This window comes from Acinonyx jubatus, chromosome C1, assembly GCF_027475565.1.
Source record: "Acinonyx jubatus isolate Ajub_Pintada_27869175 chromosome C1, VMU_Ajub_asm_v1.0, whole genome shotgun sequence".
NCBI classification, from domain to species: Eukaryota; Metazoa; Chordata; class Mammalia; order Carnivora; family Felidae; genus Acinonyx; species Acinonyx jubatus.
Genome location: NC_069381.1, coordinates 71305873 through 71324918, shown reverse-complemented (window position 1 = coordinate 71324918; position 19046 = coordinate 71305873). Strand labels below are relative to the sequence as shown.

The window sequence follows — 19046 nt, the reverse complement described above, 5'->3', positions numbered from 1 at the left end:
TTAAAATTTATAAAACTTCTATAAGTTAACATAAGAAGAAAATCTCACTGATCTTGGATTTAACAATGACTTTTTACATATAACACCAAAAGCATTATTTGTGAATGGAAAAATTGATAAGTTGGATTTCATTAAAATTAAAAACTTCTGCTCTGTGGAAGATATATTAAGAGAATGAAAGACATGCAACACACTGGGAAAAAAACATTTGCAAAATGCAGATCTGATATGGGATTTGTATACAAAATACAGAAAGAACTCTTAAAAGTTAACAATAAGAGGGGCATCTGGGTGGCTCAGTTGGTTAAGCATCCGACTTCAACTCAGGTCCTGATCCCACAGTTTGTGAGTTTCAGCCCCACATTGGGCTCTGTGCTGACAGCTCAGAGCCTGGATGCTGCTTCAGACTCTGTGTCTCCTCTCTCTCCTTCCCTGTCTTGTGCTCTGTCTCTCTCTTTCAAAAATAAATAAACATTTACAATTTTTTAAGTTAATAATAAGAAAACAAACAATCCGTTTAAAAAGTAGGCAAAAGATATGAACAGTCACTACACCAAAGACATACAGATGGCAAAGAAACATATGAAAATATGCTTGTCATATGTCATTAAAGAAGTACAAATTAAAACAGTGACATACTATTACATACCTATATGAATGGCTAAAATCTAAAACACTGACAATACCAAATGTTAACAAAGACGTGGAATAACCGAGTTTTCATTCATTGTTGATGGTAATACAGAATGGTACAGCAACTTTGGAACACAACTTGGCAGGTTTTTACAGAGCTAAACATATTCTTACCATTATGATCCAGCAATCATGCTCCTGAGTATTTATGAAAACAAGTGGAAAATGTAAAAAAAAAATTTTTTTTAATGTTTTTATTTATTTTTGAGACAGAGAAAGACAGAGCATGAGCAGGGGAGGGGCAGAGAGAGAGGGAGACACAGAATCTGAAGCAGGCTCCAGGCTCTGAGCTGTCAGCACAGAGCCCAACACGGGGCTCGAACCACAGACTGCCAGATCATGACCTGAGCCGAAGTTGGACGCTCAACTGACTGAGCCACCCAGGCGCCCCTAGAAGTGGAAAATTTAATGTCCACACAAGAACCTGCACATGAATATTTATAGCAGCTTTATTTATAGTTGCCTAAGGTAGAAGCAACTGATATGTCCTCAAAAGGTAAATGGATAAACAAACTGTGATACATCCATATAATGAAATATTATTCATCAATAAAAAGAAAAGAGCTATTAAGCCACAAAAAGACAGAGGGACCTTTCAAGTGCATCGTGATAAGTAAAAGAAGCCAATCTGAAAAGTATACTTTATGATTCCAACTATATGACATTCTGGAAGAGGTAAAACTACACAGACACTAAAAAGACCAGTGGTTGCCAGGTGTTGGGAGAAGAGGATCAGAGATGAATAGGGGGAAAACAGGACAATTTGGAAGCAGTGAAACTATTTTGTATCATACTGTCACAATGGAGACATGATGTACAGTTCTCAAAACTCACATAACAGTACAACACAGAGTGAACACAGATTGTAAACTGTGTACTTTAGTTAGTAATAGTGTGTCAATCTTGGTTAATCCATTGTAACAAATATAAGATATTAATAATAGGGAAAACTAGGCAGGGGTGGTATATGGGGACTCTCTGTACTTTCTGTTTAATTTTTCTATACATCTAAAATTTCTGTAAGAAATAAAGTTTATTAGTTAAAACAAAATATTCTAGTAACATAAGCATAGTTCTGTAATAAGGGAAAGTAGCTTATCTTGTATTCTCACCCAACCTGCTAAGAAACACTAAAACACTAGAAACATAGGCCACAAGATAAGATCACGGTCACTATATTTTCTAACATTATTCAAAAAGTTTTAGCTAGTGTAGTGGTATATGACACAGAAATGATAATATAAGGAAAGGAAAGCATTATTACTTAGTGAAATTTTAAAATAAGCCCCAAAAACTTGTAAAACCTAAAAACTTAATTCTGTATTTTTCAATTTCTGAGATAGAGTAATATAATGGCAAGACATAAATATTTTTAAAAATAAGTTTTTCTGTGTACAAGTAATAAAATATAATAGAAAAAATATCCCACTGTAGATAGAAACAAAACACAATACATAAGGATAAACTTAATGAGAATTGGATGGGGCACATAAGAAGAAAACTTCAAAACTTCATTAAGAGACCCAAAAACAGACTTAAGTAGAAAGTCAAATTATTACCTAACTAAAAGATTGACGATTTTTAAAATTAATGTATTAGGGATGCCTAGGTAGCTCAGTCAGTTAAGCCTCTCTCTCTCAAAATAAATAAATAAACTTTAATTTTAAAAAGCTTAAAAGAAATAATATAGAATAATTAAATGGAAATAGATGTTTTAATCTTAATTGTGATGGAAAAAGTCTTAAAAGATTAAGAGATTTAACAGTGATCACACTTAGTGGGAAAAAAGTTATCTTTAACAATATATTTTTTAAACTTATTTATTTATTTTGAGAGAGAGTATGTGCACGAGAAGGGGAGGGGCCAAGAGAGAGGGAGAGAGAGAATCAGAGACCGACATGGGGTTTGAAGCCACAAACTGTGAGATCATGACCTAAGTCAAAATAAGAGTCAGATGCTTAACCAAATGAGCCACCCAGGCACCCTAATAATATATTTTAAAAATAAAATGATAAACTACATACTGGGCAGACGTTAACAATAAAATAGAATGCCTGAAAGTCTGTGTCCACAACACATAAAATACTCATACAAATTTTATAAATGACTCCAAAAATACATAGGCAAAAGACATGATTAAGTAATACATAGATTATTACAGATAGCTGATAAACAAATAACAGAAATGATATTCAGCCTTGCTAATAGTTAAATATATACACATTTTAAGATAAGAGGTTGTCCATCAAATTAAAGAAGAATTTAAAAATGAATATTCTGTGTTGGCATGAATTCAATGAAATATATTTTACTTTTATGTATTTCTGTGAAAAGTTAGTTATTGCAACCTTTCCGGAAACATACTTGACTTTGTGACTAAATAATGGTACATTTCAGACTCTCTTCTAAGGGAGAATATTCAGAATACACACAAAGACATCTGCACAGACATGTTTCTCTCAGCATCTTTATAACAGTGTAGAAATACATTCTGAGGAGAATTCATAAATTTTAAAATATTATACATAATATTTAATGAGCCATAAATGAAAAACATCATTGACCTCTTAATACCTTTAATGGCTTATGCAACCTTACAACCCTAGCCTTCAAATATTTATCTCAGCTATTTGACAATATCACCTGATGTTACAGGTCCTAACATTCACTGATAAATAGTCTAACATGCATATAATAAATCTAGTAAAGTAATATTTACTGTAAAGGAGATATAGAAACAATATAAATGTCTGTTATTAAGAAAATGACTAGATTACAGTACTATAGAATATGAGATGAATGGATATTATGTATCTGTTGAACAAGTTGTTATGAAGTATTTACAACAACATGATAAAATATTTATATTCAAAATAGAATCTTAAGCATAAAACAGATAATTACATTATTTATAAGTATGCCCCCACAACAGAGCTAGAAGGAAATATGCAAGAATATTTACAGTGTAACCTCTGAATGGTAGATATACTTAATATATATTTAATCTGGTTTTTTTTTTTGGTACTTGCCATACTTTTTAAATGTTAAAATGAACATTACTGACTGTAACAATTAAGAAAACAGTTGAAGACCACCAATGATAGCACATTTTTTCCTTCCCATTACTACACTTTTTTTTTAAAGTGAGGTGTTCACAAAATTGTTAGGGAGCATAATCTCATAGAAAATTTTAAACTATCTTTTCTTAATCTAAGAAAACAGCTTCTTTGTGCTTTCTAAAAAGGTCAAAAACTGCAAGTAGCTTCTTTGGATGGCTGGAGAAATAACATTATATTGTAGTTGCTAAATAAGTATTATTCTAAAATAATTCTAGCCAGTGAAATGGCTTCCACACATCTTTAAGTTCAGCAATCTGATGTTTATGCAGTAAACTATTCAATATTTGTTTACTTAAAATTATACTATTCAATATTACAGTGACCAAGATTCCCACTAAGGCCCCAACATGCATTTATTGCACCTTAGTGATTATCTATATGGGTAAACACTGTTATATCTGTTCATGTGAAACAGAGATATTGTTGAACTGGACTCAATACCATATAAACTACAACATATTTTTATTTCATTGGAGGTCATATATTTGCTTCTTTAAAAATGCTATTTTTTGTCACATATTTGTCAGGAATGTCATATCCACTAAATAAGGTAACTTTTGAAAACCCTTAGCATGATATTTCATACTTATTAGGTGCTTGATAAATGTTTATTGAAGGGATGAGTGAATTAGGGAATGAAAGGTACTGTCCTTTCTTTCTTTTTCTTTTGAATGCAAACATAGCCTAATACTATTCACATACACATAACATACACACACACACACACACACACACACACACACACGCACACAAATGAATCAACTATAAACTTATAATTTTTTATACAAAAGTAAAGTAATACATTGTTAAAGGAATTATGTATTCTATTACATATGATATATTATAAATTACATATTTAGATGCATATGTTAATTGAAATACAGAGTAACTTTGATTCTCAGATCTTAAATTTTATCTTAATATAGGGACCACGAGGATTGCCAGGTGATGCTGGACCCCCTGGAGAAACGGGTGCTGAGGTAATTTTTTTGTGCCTCTTTCTTGTTATTTCACTAGTACTCAGTACTTTTTATAAGACTCCTCAAGGTAAAGTTGATACATTAAGTATATATTTAAAGAATAATTCTGTAGTGTTATGTTTCATATTCAGAAAACAAAGCCTAAAATTCCATTAAAAGTAGGGATGACTGTTGTGTGAACCTAATTTTATACACATAAAGTTCTCTCTTTTTTAGTTTTTATTTAAATTCCAGTTAACATACAGTGTAATATTAGTTTCAAGTGAACAATATAGTGATTCAACACAGATAACACCTTGTGCAAATCCTAACAGGTGCACTTCTTAATCCACATCACCTGTTTAACCCATATCCCCACCCCCCTCCCCTCTGGTAACCATCAGTTTGTTCTCTATAGTTAAGAGTCTGTTTCTTCGTTTTCCTCTCTCCTTTTTCCCCTGTGAACATTTGCTTTGTTTCTTAAATTCCACATATGAGTCAAATCATTTGGTATTTGTCTTTCTCTGACTTATTTTGTTTAGCATAATACTCTCTAGCTCCATCCATGTCATTTCAAATGGCAAGATTTCATTCTTTTTTGATGGATGAGTAATATTCCATGGTATGTACACACACACACACACACACACACACACACACACACACACACACACCACATCTTCCTTATCCATTCATCAGTAGATGGACATTTGGTCTCTTTCTAAAATTTGGCTATTATTGATAATGCTGCTATAAGCATCAGGGTACATATATCCCTTTGAATTAGTGTTTTTTGTATTCTTAGGGTAAATACCTAGTAGTGCAATTGCTGGATGATAGGGTACTTCTATTTTTAATTTTTTGAGGAAACCCCACCACAGTGACTGCAACAGTTTGTGTTCCCAACAACAGTGTAAGAGGGCTCCCCTTTCTCTGCATCCTCGCCAACACCTGTTATTTCTTGTTTTATTAATTTTAGCCATTCTGACTGGTGTGAGGTGACATCTCATTGTAGTTTTGATTTGTATTTCCCCGATGATGAGTGATGTTGAGCATCATTTCATGTGTCTGTTGGCCAACTATTCATGTCTTCTGCCCATTTTTAATTGGATTATTGGTTTTTGGTATTGAGTTGTATAAGTTCTTTATAAATTTTGGATATTAACCCCTTATCAAATATACCATTTGTAAATATCTTCTCCAATTCATTAGGTTGCCTTTTTGTTTTGTTTTATCTTATGGGCTGTGTTAAATCATTGTAAGGTATAAGCAGGGCAGTGATAAAGTCAGATTTATATCTTTGGAAGATAATTCCAGCAGCTGCTTAGAGGATATATTTGAGAAGACAAGAGTGAAGCCATGTATACCTACTAAAGGGCCTTTGCATTCAACCAGGCAAGAAATGATGGACTTCTGAACTAAAGTAGTAAGTATAGAAAAGGAAAGAAGTGGATGGATTTGAGAAATTCTGCAGAACCTTCATATTTGTAGAATATGGGAAGTAAAGGGAAAAGAGAAGTGAAAAATTATTCCCAGATTTCTAGGCTGTGCAACAGGATGGATGGCAATACCTTTCCTGAGATCAGAGAAGATTATCAGGGAGATGGGGATCATCATCTACTAATCCGCCCAAGGTTAAGAATTAGTAGAGCCTGGCTTTGAATACACATCTGACTCAAAAACTAATGCCGATAACCTATACTATGCCACATTCTCTGAGCCTAAAGAAAGCTGAGAAAAGTCATACCTAATAACTTGAAGTTTTTTTAACAGAGTAGGAGACATAATTTCTGTTGTGATAAGAAGTAGGGGTTGAGTAGGTCAGTTGAGGGAAATTTGCTGGTTTAGAATAATGGTTGAGGATAATGGGAGAGGGAAATGACTATAGGCAAGTGAAAGGGCAGATATACCTTACTAAAAGTCAAGCTTTTAGAAGGAAACTATGAATTTGCATTATATTAATGATAATTATAATAGCCCACAATTATGGAGCATTTTCTATGTGCCTAGCAGTACTTGTGTGCTTTGCTGTATTAATGGATTCTCATAACACCCTATGAGATAGATACTATGACATAAAAGATAGTTTAAGCTCTAATAGTTCTATGGAAGAGTATCACCCATGGATCAGAACTACTGAGGAATCACTGAAAGGTAGAAAGGAAACAGAAAGCTTTTGGTCAAGATAGTGTTGTGAGTGAATGCTTTAAACTACCTCTCTATTCCAAAAACATGGGAATTACAAAATACTTATGTATGTGTTTGTAATTATACATACACACATATACATACATACACGTGAAAGAGAGAGAAGAAGGTAGAACAAGGAAGGGGAGTGGGGAGGGTATATTTAATATGCTCAAAACAAGATATACATCCCTGAAGCATCTCTGAAACAAAAAACAATACAATAGCAATTGTAGGAGCTCCAGGTCTAGAGATAGCCAGAGGTTGTAAGAAGTTTACGTTTTCAAGGTAAAAGGAGCCAAGTGCTTCCCAACTGGACCCACCCATGAAAGGAAAGTGGAAAAGATATCATAAACATCTTTCATAATGTGAATTAACTCATATCACCTTTGTGTGATTTTTTTTATTCTTTATTTTTGAGAGAGAGATAGCTAGACAGAGTGCGACTGGGGGAGGAACAGAGAGAGAGGGAGACACAGAATCCAAAGCAGGCTCCAGGCTTTCAACTGTCCACACAGAGCCCAACATGGGGTTTGAACTCATGAACCACAAGATCATGACCTGAGCCGAAGTCGGACACTTAACCAATTGAGCCACCCAGGCGCCCCTGTGTGATAGTTTTTATAAAATGAATAAAGAAAACTGAAATTTTTAAAGGGAGTGTGCTCCAAAGGGCTCAACGGAAATGGATGGAAGAATAAAAAGTGAAAAAACAGAGAATATTATGTAAGAATATGAGGGTAGAAAATTAGAAGAGGAAATGGGAAGTGATTTCTCTTTGACCAAGGATTAAAATATGAGGACCAAGAATTAAAATATGAGACGAAGAATTTGAAGAAACTGGTCTTAAAAGTTCTAACTTAGGTGATGTTGTCTTACCACTTGAACTATTAAAAGGTCCCAGAATTATCTGGTCTTATGCGATGATGTTTATAAAGTAACAGCAAAATACTTTCCTGAACATAGGTATCTCACTTTGGGCTAAAAACTACTACCATCTTCTTATAAGGTTGTTATTGACATTGCAACTGGTGAAGGAATATATCCAGACAATGTGTCAAATCTTCTCTTCTAGGGCCCTTCAGGTATTGAGGGAGAAGCAGGTCTGCAAGGTGAACCAGGTGCAAAGGTAACCTTTCTAAATAGTAAAAGGAATGGTCTCTAAACTTTCAATACTGAATCCCCTATGTTTGCCACATTTTGGCAAATACCCATAATTCTGAAAGCAAGTGAAGGATAGCAGATAAAAATGGGAAGTGTTCTCAAGTAAGTCAGAAAATATATTTGTCAGAAAAAATTATCTATCTATCTATCTATCTACCTATACTGTGTGTGTGTGTGTGTGTGTGTGTGTGTGTGTGTGTGTGAGTGTGTGTGTAAGAGAGAGAAGAAATAGAAATGATAAAGCTAGTGGGGCAAAATATTATCAAAAAATTAATCCAGGAAAAAGAAAAAACTGGGAAGTGTTTTAAAACTCCTATCCTCATGATATGCCTTCCATAAGTATTAGACATGTTGTTTTAGTAGAGAAAAAGTTTAATCTTTCCCTTTGTTTCTTCAGGGAAATGCTGGACCTACAGGCAATGTTGGAGTTGCTGGAGAACCAGGGTTACGGGTAAATGTCTGCTGGGAACCATTTTAATGCACTGGCCTATGTAGTTCACAAAACTTAGCATAAATAAATCTTTAAAATGCATAATGAACCTTTCTGGTGCATAAAAGAAAACATTTGTCCTTATTTCATATTTCTATAGCTGCATGCAAAACCCTGTCCACATTGTATTAGTAGTGTTTGGAGTCCTAAACTCATACATCCTTTTCTCGGTATTGGGTATACTCTGCAGAATGCTTTACACATATTCAGAGTCACTGTGATGTCACTACTGTTACCTTAAGAAGAAATTCACAGGGGCACCTGGGTGGCTCAGTCGGTTGAGCATCCAGCTCTTGATCTCAGCTTAGATCATAATCTCATGGTTTGTGGGATCAAGCCCCTCATTGGGCTCTGTGCTGAGCATGGAGCCTGTTTGGGATTCTCTCTCTCCCACTCTCTCTGCCTGTGTCTCAAAATAAGTAAATAAACATTTAAAATATAAACTTAAAAAAAAGAAGAAATTCACAAATAATAGTAATCAACTCTCAGGATATTCCCTGACGTAACAGGGCAAAAAATGATCACAATCTAATTTATGTTTAAAAAAATTCTAGAGTCACACAAAGTTATCAAGATTTGAGGAAAAAATTGTAAAGAAGTATAATTGGATAGCTTAGAGAAGTTATTCTACTATAGACAGCCTTTAAGCTGTGGTAAATTTTTCCCAAGATAATTTTAAGAGACATTTGCATACTAAAAGGCAAAGTAGGGAGATATATCTTACACCCAGTGTCTTTTTCATTTTCACTTTATTTGCAGAGGGTTGGGTAATGGAAGTGTCAGTGGTGGGAGCAATGGGGCAACTGTAAAGATGCACTAATTAACTTACTTTTAAATATTTCAGGTAACAAAAGAGCCAGTACTACTTTAATAGCTTCATAGAGTATGGCTACACTTTTCTGTGAGGTTCTCTATCTAAGAAGACAGCTTCTTGATGTACCAGGGCCTTTATTGTTGCATCTCCCCTGTAAAAGAGAAAATACAGACCATAAAAATCTGGTACACTGATTTTAACTAAATTAAGTCATATTAATCCATTTAATTCAGTACAGGAAGGTACTACAACTTTAAGAGATGTAGTATTTACAGTCTTTGAATTCAGAAACACAGGTCTAGCTATATAAATTTGCAGAGATACAAATGAATACATATTTCTCTTAAATATCTAAAAAATAACATTCCAGGGGCGCCTGGGTGGCGCAGTCGGTTAAGCGTCCGACTTCAGCCAGGTCACGATCTCGCGGTCCGTGAGTTCGAGCCCCGTGTCAGGCTCTGGGCTGATGGCTCAGAGACTGGAGCCTGTTTCTGATTCTGTGTCTCCCTCTCTCTCTCTGCCCCTCCCCCGTTCATGCTCTGTCTCTCTCTGTCCCAAAAATAAATAAACGTTGAAAAAAAAAAAATAACATTCTGGAACCATCTTTTTTTGAATTTATAATACTGACTCTTTAAATCATCTTCAGAGCTATTCCAAGCAAATTATATCAAGCTTATTATACTGACAAATAACCCTTATAAATAAAGAAGTAGGAATAAATGTACAAAAACCTACTTTCTATAGATATCAGGAGAAAAAAGAAGTTAAGGTGAATGATTTAACAAAACAATAAATCTTACTGTTTTTGCTACACAATAGGGTGAACCAGGAGCACCTGGAGAAGAAGGTCTCCAAGGAAAAGATGGATTAAAGGTAAATTATACTTTCTTACTATGTATAAGTAGATTTTTTATGAAATCTTTAAAATATTACATAATTACATAATTACTTTTATGTTCTAAACAAAAATCTGCTTATTGTGTGATGTAATTATTGTGTTGCTCTCCCTTTCTTAAAAATTTCTACTGGGTTACAGGGAAACCCAGGAGGAAGGGGTCTTCCTGGAGAAGATGGAGAAAAAGGAGAGACGGGCTTACCAGGGGCTTCAGGACCCTTGGGTGGACCAGGTCTGATGGGTCCTCCGGTGAGTAGTGCTGGGTTCATTTTTGAGTACTCAGTAAATTCAGTCCCCTACATCTACACACACACACACACAGACATACCGACACACACACACAGACACAAACACAGACACATTCTGATTGCCTTATACGTCCATTGGGTAATTGAAAGTGTGGAACTGTGACTTGAAAGAGGGCCAAACCAGGGACTGATTATCAGCCTACTTAATATCCAAGGAAGAAAGACACTTTTTCCATGTGACACACAAGTCCTTGAAGTTTTTTTCTCCCACTTTGAGATATAATTGACAAGTAACATTGTGTACAATGTTATCTATGTGTACAATGTATGTATGTACGTGTATGTATGTGTACAATGTGATGATTTGATACACATATATACATATACATATATATGCATATATATAAATGATTACCAAATAGAATTAGTTAATACATCCACCATTTCACATTTGCTCTCTTAACAACTTTCAAATATATAATACTGTGAAGTAGTCACCACATTGTATATTAGATCTCTATGGGTTATTTATTTTATAAGTGGAAGCTTGTACCCATTGACTATTTCCCCATCTGTCCACTACTGGCAACAATCATCAATGTACTCTGTTTCAATCATTTCAGTTTTTTGTAGATAATACACATATATTATACATACACATATAAGATCATATAGTATTTTTTTCCTCTGCACATAACAGTGCCTTCCAGGTCCATTCACGTTGTTGCACATGTCAGAATCTCCTTCTTTTTGTGGTTGAACAATATTCCATTGTGTATATAAACCACAATACTATATATATATACACACACCCCATATTTATATATATGTATATACATATATATGTATATACATATATATGGTCAACTTACATTTGAAAAAATGGTGTATATATATATATATGTATACACACCCACTATATATATATATATATATATATATATATATATATATATATACACACACACACACACACATATATATAGTGTATATGCATGCATATATATGCACCGTATATGCATGCATTTATTTCTGGGTTCTCTATTCTTTTTCATTAATCTATATGTCTGTTTTAATGGCAGTATCATACTGTTTTGATTAGTATATATAGTTTGAAATTAATAGGTGTGATACCTCCAGCTTTATTTTTCTTTCTCAATGTTGTTTTGGTTATTTGGGGTATTTTGTGGTTCCAGGCAAATTTTAGGATTTTTTCTGTTCCTGTAAAACATGCAGCTGTTATCTTGAAAGGAATTACATTGCATCTGTAGATGGTTTTGGGTAATATGGATATTTTAACAATATTAATTATTCCTACCTATGAACATGATATATCTCTCCATTTATGTGTCTTCAGTTTCTTTCATGAATGTCTTATAGTTTTCACTGCATAGATATTTCACTTCCTTGGTTATATTTATTCCTAAGTATTTTATTATTTTTGATGCTATTATAAATAGGAATGTTTTATTTCTTTTTTAGATATATATTGTTAGTGTATAGAAACATGACTGGGTTTTATAGGTGATTTTGTATATTGTTGTTTTTCTGAAGTCATTTATTAATTTTAACAGTTCTTTTGTGGAGTCTTTACGGTTTTCTCTATATGAAGATAATGTATATCTTCAGGGACAGTTTTACTCCTCTCAAATTTGAGTGCCTTTTATTTCTTTTTCTTGCCTAATTTCTCTGGGTAGGATTTCTAGTACTATGTTGAATAGAAATGGTGAGAGTGGGCACCTTGGTCTCTTGTTGTTGATCTTAGAGGAAAAGTTTTCAATCTTTCACTGTTGAACATGATATTAGTAGTGGGTTTGTCATATATAACCTTTATTATGTTGAAGTTTGTTCCCCCCATTCCTGCTTTGTTGAAAGTTTTCATCATGAAAGGTTATTGAATTTTGCCAAGTACTTTTTCTGCATCTATTGAGATAATCATATGGTTTTCTTTAATTCTCTCAGTAGGGTTTATCACATTGATTGATTTGTAGACAAACAATCCTTGCATTCCTGGAATAAATCCCACTGGATCATGGTGTATGATCCTTTTAATGTGCTGAATTTAATTTGCTACTATTCTGTTGAGAATTTTTACATCTATATTCATTAGGGATATTGGGCTGTGCTTTTATTTTCTTATAATATCCTTATCTGGCTTTAGTATCAAAGTAATGTAGACATGAGCTTGGGTGTATTTTCTCCTCTTCAAAATTTTGAAAGAATTTGAGAAATATTATCATTAATTTGTCTTTAAATGTTTGGTGGAATTCATCAGCAAAATCTATTTTTCTTTGTTGAGAGGTTTTTCATTACTGATTCAGTCTCTTTATTCATTATTGGTCTATTCAAATTTTCTATTTCTTCATGATTCGGTCTTGGTAAGTACTATGTTTCTAGGAATTTATCCATTTCTTCTAAGTTGTCCAATTTGTTGACAAATAATTGTATCTGAGTAGGCTCTTATGAACCTTAGTCTTTCTGTAGTATAATGTCTCACTTATAATGTCTTCTCTTTCATTTCTAACTGTGCTTGAGGCCTTTCTGTGTTAGTGAGTCTAGCTAAAAGTTTGTCAATTTTGTTTATCATTTTAAGAAACCAACTACAGTAAAACCTTGGTTTGCAAGCATAGTTTGTTCTGGAAACATGCTTGTAATGCAAAACACTTGTATATTAAAGCAAATTTCCCCATAAGAAATAATGGAAACTCAGATGATTTGTTTCACAATCCAAAATTATTCATATAAAAATGATTATAATACTATAATATAATACAAAATATTAAAGAAAATACAAAATATTAAGAAAAATAAGCAAATTAGCCTGCACTGACCTTTGAAAACCTTTGTGGCTGGTGTGAGGGAGACAAGAGAGAGGAGGGTTATTGTGTAGGATGACTTTCACTATCACTAACAGAATCACTACTGTCTATTGGTTCAATTGAATCTTTTTCTTTCCATGAAACTTTAACAGGAAACTATCCAATGACCTAGAATGAAGCAAAGCATTCTTAAGCTTACTCTTGTGTGGAAAAGCAAAGGACTGTCAATAGGTCCTTTGAAGTGACAAAAAATATACTAGTACCATTTGTGCGTACCTTCCAATGTTTTGAAAAATCACTGATTTCTGCCAAACACCACACGGCCTGTGACTGAGCATCCAAGCATGGAAGATGATCACCCACAATCCCTCAGTGATAGAGAGAAAGAACTATTGGCTCAGTTGTTATCATGTGATGTTCAGTGTCATGATAACTCATATTTCAAGGCATCGCTCATTTATCAAGTTAAAACTTATTAGACATGTGGGCTCATTTTGCAGAACACTCGCAGAACAAGTTACAATATATGAAGCAATCCAAGATTTTACAGTATTACTTTTGTTAATCTTTTCTATAACTTTTGTGTTTTCTATTTCACTTACTTTTTGCTCTAATCTTCATCATTTCTTCTGCTAACTTTGGCTTTAGTTTGCTCTTTTTTTCTTACTTCTTTGAGGTGTAAAGTTAAGTTACTTATTTGAGATCTTTCTCCTTTTTTTAATGTAGGCTCTTATCACTGCAAACTCCCCACTTAGAACTGCTTTTGCTGCATTCCATAAATTTTGCTATGTTGTGTGTCTATTTTTGTTTGTCTAACGATTTTTTTATTTCCCTTTTGCTTTCTTCTTTCATCCATTGTTTGTTGAGGAATATGCTTTTTAATTTCTATGTATTTGTGAATTTTCCAGCTCTCTTCCTATTGTTGATTTCTAGTTTGATACCATTGTGGTTAAAAAGATGCTTGATATAATTTCTATCTTCCTAAGTTTGTTGAGACTTACATTGTGACCTTATATATGATCTGTCCTTGAAAATATTTCATGTAGGCTTAAAAAGAATGTATATTCTGCTGCTGTTCGATGGAATATTCTATATATGTCTGTTAGGTATATTTGGTTTATAGTGTTATTCAAATCCATTGTTGTCTTATTGATTCTCTGCCTGGATGATATAACCATTTTAGAGAGTAGGCTATTAAAGTCTCCCAACTATTATTATGTTGTTTTGTATTTCTTCTTTTATTTCTGTTAGTATTTGCTTTATCTATTTAAAAGCTCCAATGTTTGGTGCACAAATATTTATAATTATATATTATTTATTATCATTATGTAATGACCTTCTTTTTCTCTTATGATTAGTTAGCTTACAGTCTACTTTGTCTAATGTTAGTGTAAGTATCCCTGCTTTCTCTTGGTTACCCTTGTTTCTTTTGCTTGAAGTATCTTTTTCCATTTCTTCACTCTGTCTTTGTGTGTCCTTAAAGTTTAAGTGTCACTTGCAGGCAGTATATAGGTCACTCTTGTCTTTTTATCCATGCAGCTATTCTGTATTTTTTGATTAGTGGATTTAATACATTTACAATTAAAGTAATTTTTGATAAGGTCTTCCTATTGACATTTAATTAATTGCTGACTGTTTTATAGATCATTTCTTCCTTGTTTTCTCCCTTATTGTCTTACTTTGTGATTTTATGACTTTTTTGTAGCAGTGTGACTTAATCTTTTATTAAAATTTGTGTATCGACCACACTCTTCCTTTGTGGCTTACATAAAATATAGCATCCTATTTTAAGCAGGTAACAACTGCAATAGCATACAGAAACTTTATACTTTTACTTCTTCTCTCCTCTTCACATTTCAGGTCATTAATGTTACAATTGACATCTTTTTATATTATGTATACAGTAACAAATTATTTTAGTTATTTTAGTTTAATATGTTTGTTTTTGAACTTTTTAACTAGAGTTATAAGTGATTTATGCACCATCATTACAATATTAGAGAATCTGGCTTTGAATATGTATATATATTTATATCTGTTGGTGAATTTTACACATTCATGTTTTTATGACATTAATTATATTTTTTTTATTTGAGTTTGAAAAGTGCCCTTTAGTATTTCTTGTAAGACAGTCTTAGTGGTGATGAACTCATAAGCTTTTGTTTTGGGGGGACAGTCCTTATCACATCTTCATTTCTGAAAGACAGCTTTGCTGGGTATAGTATTCTTGGTTGACTTTTTTTTTCCTTTCAGTATTTTGAAGCAAATTTTTGACTTTCTACTGGCCTGCAGTTTCTGCTGAGAGATGTACTTATAGTCATATGGAGGCTCTCTTTTGTGACAAGTCAATTTTCTCTTGCTGCTCCCCAAATTCTCTATGTCTTTGACTTTTTATAATTTAATTATGATGTGTCTCAAAGTAATTCTTTTTAGATGCAACTTATTTCGGATCCTTTAGGCCTCAAGAACCTGGATATCCATTTCTCTCCCCACGTTTGGGACATTTTCAGCCATTATATCTTCAAATAGACTTTCTGGTCCTTTTTCTTCTCCTTCTGGTCTCATCACAATGCACGCACGTATTATTTTACTTGATGCTATCTCATAAGTACCATAGACTTTCTTCACTTTACTTTGTTCTTTTGTTTGTTTTGCTTTTTTCATTTTACTCCTCTGGGTGACTTCAAATAACTTATTGAGTTCACTGCTACTGCTTGGTTCAGTCTACTGCTGAAGCTTTCTATTGAATTCTTTAGTTCAGTCATTGTATTGTTCATCTCTAGGATTTTTATTTTATTTATTTTTATGGTTTCTATTTCTTTGTTGAATTTCTCATTTTGTTCATGCATTGTTTTTCTAATTTTACTTGTCTGTTTGTGTGTTCTTATAGTTCACTGTACTTCTTTAGGAGGATTACTCTGAATTATTTGTCAGAAAGTCCATGGAATTCCATTACTTTCATATCAGTTATTGAAGTTTTATTAGTTTCCTTTGGTGTTGTCATGTTTACTTGATTCTTTATGATCCTTGTATCCTTGCACTGGTATCGGCGCATTTGAGTAAGTAGTCTCTCTTCCAGACATTAGAGGTTCATTTTGGCAGGGAAAGTCCTTCACCAGTCTGCTTTGCTTGGGATACTGGACTGGTTAACTGGTAGAATTTGTGGTAGGTACAGCTTGCCACTGGGGTCTCCAGTTGTGCAAGGTCCCTACCCACGTTCTGAAGTTGGGGGAGGGTTGTCACTGGCTGTTCTCTGCAGCTAAGTGAGCCTGCTGTCTTGAACTTCATGTTCAAGTGAGGCCAGTGAATAGGCACCCTAGTTGGGTAGGGATGCTGGCAGGGTGAGATCTTAGGCTGTATTGCCTGGCAAGACAATGCCTCTGATTGGACTCTGTATTTAGGCAAGGTCTCATCTTGTGCATCCTAACTGGATAGTGCTACTGGCTGCACTCCATTTTCATGAGACAACAAGCAGGGTTTCACAGTGGGACAGACCCACAGGCTATGTCCCAATTTTGTGCAGAGTTGCAGACTGCACTTCATGATTACCTAGGCCACTGGCTGTGCCTCTGTGTTGCTTAAGGTCACTTGCCTGGCTTTCTGGTCAAGTGGGGCCTCCAGCTATATCTCAGTGTTGGTTGAGGCTGGAGACTATATGCTTCATGGGTGGCATTACTATTGAGCTCTTTTGTTGGGTGGGGTTGAAGTCTATGCTTTGTGATTGGGCAGGGCCACTTGCTGGGCTTCTTGTCTATCCACAGTTGCAAGCTGTGCTTAGTAACTGGACAGGGCCATTAACTAGATTTTGCTGCTGGGTAGAGCTGTTAGCTGGACTTTACAGCTGGGCAGTACTTTAAGCTGAGTTCCAAGACTGTCTGGGGCCACTGTTCAGATTCTCTGGTCATGCCCAACATTTTGACGGGGCTGCTGGTTTGGCTGCCTGTCTGAGTAGGTCTATAGTATGGATTCCACAAATGCCCAAATTCTATGGCCAGGCAATCATGGTTGAGTGAGATGGGAGTATATGCTTAGCTGTTGGGCAAGGTTTCAGGTTTGCTTCCCTGACTACTCAGGGACATATAATGGGCTCCACAGCAAGTATGACCCTTTGGCTGGGGACCCAAATAATGCAGAGCACTTCAGCCAAGATCTCTGACCAGACAGAGCCACCAACTCAGCTCTGCAGATGTGCAGAATCACTGGCTGGGATCTCTGCTCAGGTGCTACTGCAATCAAGAATGCAGTCCACCAAGATCTGGTGCAGGATGCTGTAATCCTTGCCTCTCTTCTCTGTCTCTATCTGATCCTTAGTAGTCAAGTCTGCATTCTTTCCCAATGATCCCCATGAGGTGAAACTTTATTGGGCTACCTTGGAAGCATTCTACAATACTAGGGGAGCTAAATGTGCATTTTGGATTTTTCTTTTCCTCACTGGAGAAACTATAAGCCAAGGGAGCCACTTGATGCAGTACTCTGCTGGTCTGAGGAAAGGACAATGCAATCAAAGTGAAATCTTTACTCTTACCTTTCTGCTTGGTCCTTCTGTATCCCTGTGATCTAGGAGAGTGCCTCAGCCTCACCCCCAGGTTCTAGGATTTTCACAATGGTGGGTCTTTTATATGGATACTAGCTACTTGGTCTTCTGAGGATGGCTGAATTCAGGAATGACTTATGTGACTATCCTGATGATGTCACCTCAGCTATGGAAATTCTGTCATAAAGCATTTGAAGGGGAACATTTTGTGTTATCTCAAACTTAGTTTGATTGACTATTTCTGATTTTTATTCATCGAGCTGACATTATTCCAGTAGAGGAATGTCCTAACTCTAGAATGCCATAAGAAGTCCTTTGCAGGCATAATTTAAACTATCAGGATCTGATATAAAATTGTAGTATTACTTCAAGGGAAATTCTAAATGTATTGGACAGATTCTCTCACCACAGAGCCAATAGAAGATGTAAATAAATAATGAGAACAGCTTTTTTCTTGCTTAAATCCTTAATTTATGATATTTGTTACATCTTCTAGATAAGGCCTCTCTGGACATTTTGTCTTTTTACTTTACTGTCCCCTCGTCTTTATCTCATATGTTTAAACATGTGTTCTCCTCCCAAGATTATTCTCTCTTTACTTTTCTAAGTATTCTTGCCTTTGAAGGCATTCTCATATCTTGGGAGTCATTACTTATGACCCTACCATAAAATGATTTCTCTTTTTGCCATACCCTAGGGGTCTTATTTAGCCTTTTAAAGATATTTCCTGCCCCTAGTAATCTCAATTACATCTCCAAGAACTAAGAAGAAGCCCTATCTGGAAGAATACAACAAATACCATAAATTAAGCACAAACTGGCTACCTTGCCATTCATATCATTTACCCATAATTATAATTCCTTTAGTATCTATTAAAATAATGCTATCTCACCTCTTCTCCAAATAATAGATAATTATACCAATGTATTTCAAAGTGACATTTGAAGTTTGAGGATGAATCAGAAATGTCTCCTGTTTTTTAGCAATTGGCAAGTTGAGTCTTTTTTCCCTCTGGTTTTACATAAGTGGTAAAGTGTCCATTTCTATTCCATCCTGCTCTCTCAGTCCTGGAAAACTATGATAGGTGCTTCACTGCAGCAAATATAAAGCACTGGGGAGTCACC

The 19046-nt window shown here is 34.6% G+C and overlaps 1 protein-coding gene across 18 annotated transcripts in view; it reads left to right on the top strand.

Annotated features, from left to right (window-relative positions):
• Positions 1 to 19046, top strand: part of COL24A1 (collagen type XXIV alpha 1 chain) — a 398176-nt gene that overhangs the window by 267977 nt on the left and 111153 nt on the right. For all 18 annotated transcript variants that reach the window (XR_008295013.1, XM_027058695.2, XM_053214348.1 and 15 more), the window contains 5 exons: positions 4739 to 4792; positions 8034 to 8087; positions 8520 to 8573; positions 10246 to 10299; positions 10463 to 10570. Coding sequence is in view for 17 of the 18 variants with exons in the window: in XM_027058695.2 (XP_026914496.1) it covers positions 4739 to 4792; positions 8034 to 8087; positions 8520 to 8573; positions 10246 to 10299; positions 10463 to 10570 (324 nt within the window). In the remaining variant the exon portion in view is untranslated. The remainder of the gene's footprint in view (positions 1 to 4738; positions 4793 to 8033; positions 8088 to 8519; positions 8574 to 10245; positions 10300 to 10462; positions 10571 to 19046) is intronic.